This window comes from Grammomys surdaster, unplaced genomic scaffold (assembly GCF_004785775.1).
Source record: "Grammomys surdaster isolate TR1022 unplaced genomic scaffold, NIH_TR_1.0 133, whole genome shotgun sequence".
In the NCBI taxonomy this organism is placed as follows: Eukaryota; Metazoa; Chordata; class Mammalia; order Rodentia; family Muridae; genus Grammomys; species Grammomys surdaster.
Window position 1 is genome coordinate 13687872 of NW_021604591.1, and position 9125 is coordinate 13696996.

The 9125-nt window shown below is 47.6% G+C and overlaps 1 protein-coding gene across 2 annotated transcripts in view; it reads right to left on the reverse strand.

Annotated features, from left to right (window-relative positions):
• Positions 1-5006: 5006 nt before the first annotated feature.
• The window catches only part of Sftpb (surfactant protein B), a 9986-nt gene continuing 5867 nt past the window's right edge, over positions 5007-9125 (reverse strand). Inside the window, exons 8-11 of one of the 2 annotated variants that reach the window (XM_028762475.1) lie at positions 8655-8815; positions 6884-6964; positions 6319-6396; positions 5007-5341 (exon numbers count right to left, since the gene is read on the reverse strand). In XM_028762475.1, coding sequence (XP_028618308.1) covers positions 6334-6396; positions 6884-6964; positions 8655-8815 — 305 coding nt within the window. In that variant the 3' untranslated portion in view covers positions 5007-5341; positions 6319-6333. The remainder of the gene's footprint in view (positions 5342-6318; positions 6397-6883; positions 6965-8654; positions 8816-9125) is intronic. The other variant, XM_028762476.1, reaches the window with a different exon arrangement.

The following is a 9125-nucleotide window of genomic DNA, read 5'->3' on the forward strand; positions in this document are numbered from 1 at the left end:
CTGACTTCCATATGAATAAGCACCCATAAACATGCACACTACCCACGCAAGTGTACTCAAGCATGCACATACATAATAAACGCATTGGAGTGCATACACAAAGATGGATGTGATGGCACATGGCTGCAGTCCTAGCACTTGGGAGGCAGAGGCAAGGACACTGTGAGTTAAGAGTATTCTGTGTACACTGTTAGACCCTGTTTCAAAGACCAAACAAAAATGCTGGGTTATACTGGATTGTTTGGGGCTTTTGGTGCTGGGGACTTGAACCCAGGGCCTTGTGTTTAGGCATATGTTCTGCCTGCCACAGGCACATACCCCGTCCTGGAAAAGTAGAATGGAGCAATATACAGATTACAGAGCAACTTGGGTACGATCCATATTCATCCTCCTACCCAGAGAATCTGCTGTGTAGTTTTACATATGTGCACATAAATGGTTTTGAGAAGTATATCGTAAACGCCTGTGTTGGCTGGAGAGGTGGCTCAGTGGTTTAAAGCTGCTCAATAGCCAAGCAGTTAATGTCTGTCCTTCCAGAGGACCTAGATTCAAATTCCATCACCCACTTGATGGCTCACAACCATCTATAACTCCAGACCAAAGAGTCTGGTGACCTCTTCTGGCCTTGTGGGCAACAGACACACATGGTGCACATACATACAGAAAAAAAAATGCCCATACAAAATAATCAAAACAATTTTTAAAATGGCTTGTGTTGACAGTTTGAAATTTAGTCATTCATCATGGACCATAGATGAAGCTGTGTTTCTCAGTGAAGGAGTTTTGCTCCAAATAATACTATTTTCATCAGGAAGTAACTCATGGTCTCTCTGCATAGCCATGGCTGGCCTGAAACTCACTCTGTAGACTAGGCTGGCCTTGAACTCATGGAGATTTGCCCTGGAGTACTGGGACTAAAGATGTGTGCAACCACACTTGTCTCAGTCTCTTCTTATTATGTAGCCTTTTGTGGTGACCATTGACTCGTGTTTCCCTCTGGGAATGGCTTACAAACTTTGTCTTATTCTAAGCAGAGAGAGAGAAAGAGAGAGAGAGAGTGTGTGTGTGTGTGTGTGTGTCCGTCCTTCACAGAAGTACTGCTTGTCTGGACTATTGGCTGCTTTTCTGTGTTGACATTGCTCCAAATCTCTAACTTCTCTTCATCCCAACATCTGTGAAATCTGTTACTGTTGTGTCCCCAACCCTGGGCTCTCATAGCTCCCCATGTTGGCCACAATGAATTCTGACTGCCTTGATGGGTGTGGGTTGTGGCTGCTCTTTTGCAACACACCATGGGCTCTTTCTGTGGTACACCCATCCCTCAATAGCGCTCCCTCTTCCTGTGTGATTCCAAGGCATTAAAGGCGTAGCAAATGCATGTGGAGGTCAGAGGGCAATTTGTGGGAGTGAGTTCTCTCCCTCCACCAATGGCTCCCAGGGATCAGAGTGAGGTCATCAGCCATGGCAGCAGGTGCCTCTCCCTATTGACCTAGTTTGTTTTCTAATGCTGTAATAAAGATGGTGACCAAAACAGCTTGGAAAGGAAGGGGTTATGTTATTTGCCTTATACATCTTGGTCACAGTTCGTTGAGGGAAACCAAGACAGAAACTAAACCAAGAGGCCATGGAGGAATGCTGTTTACATGGCTTGCTCCCATGGCTTGTTCCCATGTCATGCTTTCTTGTACAACCCAAGGCCCCTGGTCAAAGTGTCACACTGCCCACGGTGAGCCAGCTCCTTCATCAGTCATTAATCAAGAAAATGCCCTTCACATCTCGATTATAGGCCAATCTGGTGGGGCCAGTTCTAAAGTTGAGACTCACTCTTCCCAGAGGACTCTAGCTGTGTCAAGTTGATCAAAAGCCAGCCAGTGTGCTCGCTGAGCCATCCTGCAGGCCCCACAACTCCCTTAATGTTTATTTTATGATTTCAGCAATTTTGGAGATTGAACCTAGGCCATCATACATGCAGTGCAAGGGCTCTGCCTGTAAACTACAGTCTTACTGCCTTTTTATTTTTGAGGTCTTAAAAAATTGTGCCAGGAGCTGGGCAGTGGTGGCACATACCTTTAATCCCAGCACTTGGGAGGCAGAGGCAGGCGGATTTCTGAGTTTGAGGCCAGCCTGGCCTACAGAGTGAGTTCCAGGACGGCCAGGGCTATACAGAGAAACCCTGTCTCAAAAAAAAACAAAAACAAAAAAAATTGTCCCAGGCTTGCCTTGGACTTGTTAAACAGCTCAGACAAGGCCTTGAACCTGTAATCTCCCTGCCTAAGCCTCCTTAGTTTCCCCTTCCCTAATGCTGTGAGGGTAGCAGGATTCTCTGGTTTTGAACACTGAGTCCTTTCCTGTTGAGCACTGATCCCTCCTGGAACTTCTTTTCCTAAGGAATTATATTAAGGTTCTCTAGAGAAGCAGAACTATCATATATATCATCTATCCATGGACCCATAATATACATACACATACATACATGTATATGTTCATTAAATTGTCTTACACAATAAATACAGTTTAGGCAGTTCAACAATGCTGTCTGCATCTAAAGAGCCTGAAGCCTGAACCCTGTGGCTGAGTAGTCCACAGGGTAGATGCCTCAGTAGTCCCAGTCTGGCACTGAAGGCCTGGAGGACTTCTGAAGAGCTGCTGGTCTTCAGTACAATCGGAAGCCTAAGAAGCTCGTATGCCTGTGAAGGATGGTGGCAGCGGAAGCAGTGGAAAGGGAGTTGATGCATTTACCAGGCAGGAGTAAAAGCAAAAATCGCTCAGATTTCTCATGTGTGTCTGGGTCACAATGTTACTCTCTCCCTGCCTTCAAGCTTTGGCTCATTAACCCTCTTTCCCTCCGTTACCTGAGTGTCATAATGAAAACAGCTACTTTCAAGACAATAATCTGTACACTTACAAAGTATCTATTGTAAAGTTCAAGTCTGCAGGCCAAGGACTTGCATCTCATCCACTGCTGTCTCAGCAGGGTGAGGAGAAAGTTTGTACTGGTGCTTAGGTAGTGGGGCTGGAGCTAGACAAAGGGTCTGGAAGGGCAGAGAAAGCACTGAGCTTACTGTCAGAATACCCAAGAAGTTACAGTACCCTCTTCAGACTGATGAGATTGTATGTAGTGGATCTGTTTGTAGTTTCTAGATTTTCTATAACAAATGTAGTTTTTTGCAACTAGAAATATGACAAAAGTTTTTTTAGCTATACATGTAAAGGGGCATGTGTGGCATTTAGATCTTTATTTAATACTGAAGATGGATTTGTTTTCCTTTTACAAAGATTTATATATATATGAATATTTTGCCTTCAAGCATCAGGTGCTTCCTGGTGCCCATGGAGGTCAGAAAAGGGCATCAGGTCCTCCGAAACCATGGTGATGAGCCATCATGCGGTATTTGGAGTCAAGCTCAGGTCCTCTGCAAGACAAAGGTGCTCCGAGCTGCTGAGCCATCTCTCCAGCCCCACATTTGCTTATTTTGATGTTTGATACCTTCAGCTTAAGTAAGCTTGTGGGGAGAAAGTTGACAGGAGGGAGACTATGCTGGAAGCTGAGGTTAGGTAGTAGATGTGGACTTCCACTCTGTAAGGCAGAGAGAGTGGTGGCCTGGCCCTGCTGACATCAGGTTGAGACTGACTTTTGCCACTCCTTAAAAGACAAGGGAACAGGACTTTATTAGCTGTGACTCAGGCATTGTGTTACACGGGGACTGGTCCTTGGAATGCACAGTCCTAGATGATCTTAGATAATCCTGGTAGACACGGAGTCACCCTTAGGGTTGTAAGCTTACATAAAGACAAGAGAATCTGTCCCCTATTTCTGTGCCCACTTGTTTTCAGTGCTGGGATAAAACCCAGGGTCTAGAGCATGCTAGACTAGTCCTCTACCACTGAACTATCTATCCTCTCAGCTCTAGAAACTGTTTTATCTTAGCAGCAGAAAACCTCCAATATGAAACCATAATGATGAGAGCATGTGGTGGTCAGCCTTGCCCAGGTCAGGGATTTCCTGACTTAAGAGAAATTGATTATTATCATTATTTGTAAGTATATAACGGGAGGGAGTCACATGTGCCATGGCGTAAGTGTGGAGGTCAGAGGATAACTTGGGAGTCAATTCTCCCACAACCTTAGGTTCCAGGGATCAAATTCAGATTATCAGGCTTGTCCAGGAAATATCTTTACCTGCTGAACCATGTCCCTGGCCTAGTTTCCTGATTTTTAAATTAAATTGTGTGTGTATGTTTATGTCAGAGGCAAATGTGGAGGTCAAAGGACAACTAGAAGTTGGTTCTCTCCTACAATATGGGTCTTGGGGACCAAACTCAAGTTGTCAACCTTGGTGGCAAGCACTTTTACTCACTGAAGTGTCTCCCCAGCCCTTCCTGAGAATTTAAGATTCTCTTTGGAAAAAGTACAAGTCCTTTGGAAAAAGTATATGTCCTTTTTTCCCTCTCTCCCCTCATTCTTCCCCTCCCTTTCTTCTTCCTTTCTTTTCTGTTTTTTGTTTGTTTGTTTGTTTTTTCGAGACAGGGTTTCTCTGTGTAGCCTTGGCTGTCCTGGAACTCACTCTGTAGACCAGGCTAGCCTCGAACTCTCGAACTCAGAGATCCGCCTGGCTCTGCCTCCCAAGTGCTGGGATTAAAGGCGTGCGCCACCATCGCCCGGCTTCTGTTTTTCTTTCTTTGTGTCTTTTCCTTCCTTTCCTGTCTTATCTGTGTTTCTTTTCCTCCCTCCCTCCCTTCTTTTCTTTTTCTCTTTTTCTCTTTCACTGTTTCCTCACCAGCCTCAAACACTAACAGTCCTCTTGCTGTGGTCTCCCAAGATCTGAGATTGTGGGCAAGAGCCACCACACTACCTTTAAACAGTTTTTCTTTTTCTTTTTAGTACTGGGGATCCAGCCCAGGTTTCCTGCATGCTAGGAAAGTTCCCTGCCACCGAGCCTCACCCACAGCCCATAGAATAATACTCCATGTTCCCATTTTTATTCTTTTTTTTTCTTTTTTCTTCGCCCACTTTTTATTCTTAAGTATGAATTTCATAGACGTGTTAGCAAGGGGTTGTGTGGCTAGAGCCAGCTTCTACCCGCTGTCTCCTTGGAGCTACGACAGTTCTTTCTCAGTCCCCAGGGGCTGTAGGAGCTGTGGGAGCTGGGCTTGGCTCTGGTTGGAGTGAAGGCCTGAAGCCCCTTCTGAGGGCTTCAGGACACGGGCCCACTGTGCCTCATCACCAGAGGAGCCAGAATCCACTCTGGTGTTAGTGTTGGGCTGTGTTTAGAGATGGGACATGCAGGCTGACACAGGGCTGAGAGTGCAGGCTGAGACTTGTGGTCCTCTGGTACAGGTTTCTGTGGGGAAGGAAATTGGAGCATTAGGGTAGGAGGTAAGATCTTTTTCAAGGAGAGTAGCTGGTGGTGGTGTCACTGTGATGGGGACAGTTCAAAAGTGCCAGATTCCCTTCATTGGGCTACTTGCAGCTAGACTAGTGATATCTCAAGCGGGGGGGTGGGGGGGGTGGAGGGGCTGTGCATTTTGTCTGGGGGACCCATTGCCCATTGGTGGCAGAATTGGGACCAGAGCTCAGGCTGCCTCTCACGATTCCTTCTTCAGCAGGCAAGGCCAGGAGCCCTGGGAGCTAGAAAAAGGTGACTCCTTGATTGCTCAGATGGACTTGATGGGGAGGGACTTACTGAGGTGAAGTGCCCCTCTGCCCACAATGGCCGTGACAATGCTGGGGTCCTTCCTCACATTAGAAGTGGTGGGCCAGCTGTGCACACCAGCAGAGACCGGTCACAGGCACTCATTGAGTTTCACAAATGTGAACACATGGATAGATGACTACCCAGCGAGTGCTGGCTTTAAGTACATTGTGACCTGGACCAGATTACTGTCAAGGTCACTTGAGAGACTACTGTTGCCCCCCCCCCCCCATGTCATTTCCTGACTCAGGTGGTGGAGCTACTTCTAGCTTAGAAAACAGGGAGCCTGGGGAGGATGAGGTCAGGTGACCATGGTGCCGCTGGCATCTGAGGAAGAGACAGCTAAGACAGTGAAGCGTGACTTCCCCTGAGGTCTAAGAAATGTTGCCTATTGCTTGAACATGGAATATCTTTAAGGTCAGGCAGCTCAGATGTGACAAGGCCTTAGACAGAAGCTGTGGAGGGCTGGATGGGGTGAGGAGAGCAGGGAGTGACAATGTGACAATAGGTCCAAAAGAGTGCCTTTTCCTGATGGAACCACTGGAGACCCTGAGGAGCCTGGAGCCTTCTGTTCCCAACCCTTAGCAAGCAAAGACCCATCCCTCTCGCCAGGGGGCTGGACTCACCTGGAGACCAAGTTCTCAGAGGTGTGGGGTTTGGAAACATTGCAGAGGGCTGGCTGGGGCCTCACATACTCCAAGGGCCTGTTGAAGACAGAACTTGGGGCCTCAGCTTTCTACTTCTAGTTCTCAGGGGTATGGAGACAGCTCTCACTTCACCTGCTGCCTAGTGGGCACTCTTGATGTGAACTTCAGGACCCCTTGTGCCACTCCCCAAGCCATGGGCCTCTGGGAGTTAAAGATGAAGAAGTGGGACCCCTATCTTATACTATAGCCCCGCCACTGAACACACACTGGTCACTGAACACACCACATCCTATAAGAAGCATCATACCACAGCTCCAGCTGCCATCCCATCATAGACTTGTCCCCCACCCCTACCCCGGCTCTATCAGGATGTGTTCTTTGCTCTCTGAGACTAAAGCCTGTTTTATGGGTACACTTAGTTCTGGGCTTCTGAACCCTAGGCTTCCTGGATCCAAGAGATGGGGCTCCTGAGGATCATGGACCAAGGACGGTGGGGCTGTGGGAGCAGAGGGGACTCCTGGAAACAGCTGAAGAGTGAGCATACCTGGCAGGTGATGTGGGCATCCTGGCTCCTAGGCACCAGGGCCAGCAGCTGGGGCATATGCTGGTCCACAAACTGCTCACACTGAGGAAAGACAGACACAATATGTAGGCCCCATCTATGAGAGAACTTGTTATGCAGACCTATCATTCTACCTCACACTGCCACTCCTTCTGACTGTGGGTTTGCGTTTTTCCATCAGTGCCTAGCTGACCATTAAAGACTCAATTGAAGGGCTGGAGAGATAGCTCAGTGGTTAGGCACTTGCTGCTCTTTTGGAGGACAGGGGTGATGACTCATAACCATCCTTAACTCCAATTTCAGGGAATCTGATGGCCTCTTCTGACCTCCCTGGGCACTGTATACACATGATGCCTATACATACATGCACTCAAAACACATACAAATAAAATAAGTCTTTAAAAAAAGGTCTCTACCTAAGTTTGACTTGGTGAAACCGGTTTCTTTGGGGGAAGCCAGGGTATTGGAGCTGGAGCTAGCTTGCTGTAGCATCACCCCATGTTTGCCTAGCATGCATGAAACCTTTAGTTTAAACTTCCAGAGCACCGGGAGGTGGTGGCACACGTCTTTAATCCCAGCACTTGGGAGGCAGAGGCAGGCGGATTTCTGAGTTCAAGGCCATCCTGGTCTACAGAGTGAGTTCCAGGACAGTCAGGGCTATACAGAGAAACCCTGTTTCGAAAAACCAAAAAAAAAAAAAAAAGAAAAAGAAAATTCCATTGTAGTGAGGGAATTTATCATAGGCTTACAGAACTATCTATTTGGTTCTTTGTTGTTGTTGATTTCTTTTTGGTTTTGTGAGACAGGGTTTCTCTGTGTAACCCTGGCTGTCCTAGAGCCCACACTGTAGACCAGGCTGGCCGCAAACTTAATAGATCCAACTGCATCTGCCGCCTGAGGGCTGGGACTAAAGGTGTGCGCCACCACAGCCTGCCTTTAAAATTAGTGTGTGTGTGTGCGTGTGTGTCTGTGTGTGTGTTCGTTCAGAAGGGCAGTTTACAGGAGTTGATTCTCTCCATTTACCATATGGATCCCAGGGATCAAACTTGGCTGACTGGCCTGTGGCAGAGCCAGTGAGCAACCGATCCTCCTCCTTCCCTCATGCTCTGTCCTATCTCGATCTCCTTTCACCAGACAGGGTCTCATGTAGCCCAGGCTGACCTTGAACTCATTATTTATATAGCTGAGGCTGGCTTTGAACTCCCAATTCTTCCTCAGCCTTTCAAATGTTAGGATTACAGGCTAGCACTATGGTACCAGCTTCCAGTTCTCTCCTGCAGGAGGACTTCTACAAGTTGAGTTACAGAGTGAGCAGGGTGGGGCAGAACAGGATCGTGGGAAAAGGCGAAATTCTTTTTCTGCTCCAGCTGCCTTTGCTTTCCTCATTTTCTGATTCCTGCTAGGTACTGTCAAATGCTACCCATCATGGGGGTAACGTGCACACCAGGGGAACAGTGTGGCGAACACACCATTGAGTGAAACCAAGAAAGGACAGGATGACCTTTGTCTGCTGGGACTAACAGGACTTTTCTTGTGCTTAGCCCATGAAGAAGGCCTGCTGCTGTTCCACAGTCCAAAGCCTTGGGTCCAGTGATGTCTATTAGCCAGTTACAGCTGTGACAATCCCATCACTGACCCACATCCTGTCTACCTGACGGGGAACCACCATCATGTGTGTCTCTGGCTACAAAGTTTCTTCTGGCCCAGCCCCCATCACACACATGCCATAAGTCCCACCCATGTGCCCACCCACCTTTTGCCTGTCTAGCCAGAAGCGAAGGCAGGCCTGGTGCATTGCCTGTGGCATAGCCTGTTCACTGGTGTTCCAGGCCTGGTTGATCACAGACTTGCAGAAATGGCACTCAGTGTCTTGTAGTGGCCATTCTTCTACCAGAGGCTCCACAGCAGGAAGGGCTAAAGAGAAAGTAGTTAAAATTGTCCAGCAAGCCGGGTATGGAGACACATATCTCGTCATGCCAGCATTTGAGAGGCTGAGGCAGGAGGATTGCACCAAATTTGAGGTCAACCTGTGCTATGTAGTAAGTAAGACTCTTATTTTAATCCTTCCCCCAGAACTGTCTTGTAAAAGTGTTGGTTCTGGGGCTGGAGAGATGGTTTCATAGTTAAGAGAACTGGCTGCTTTTCCAGAGGACTGGGGTTCGATCCCCAGAGCCCCACATGGTAGTTCATAACTGTCAGTTATTCCAGTTCTAGGGGATTCTTT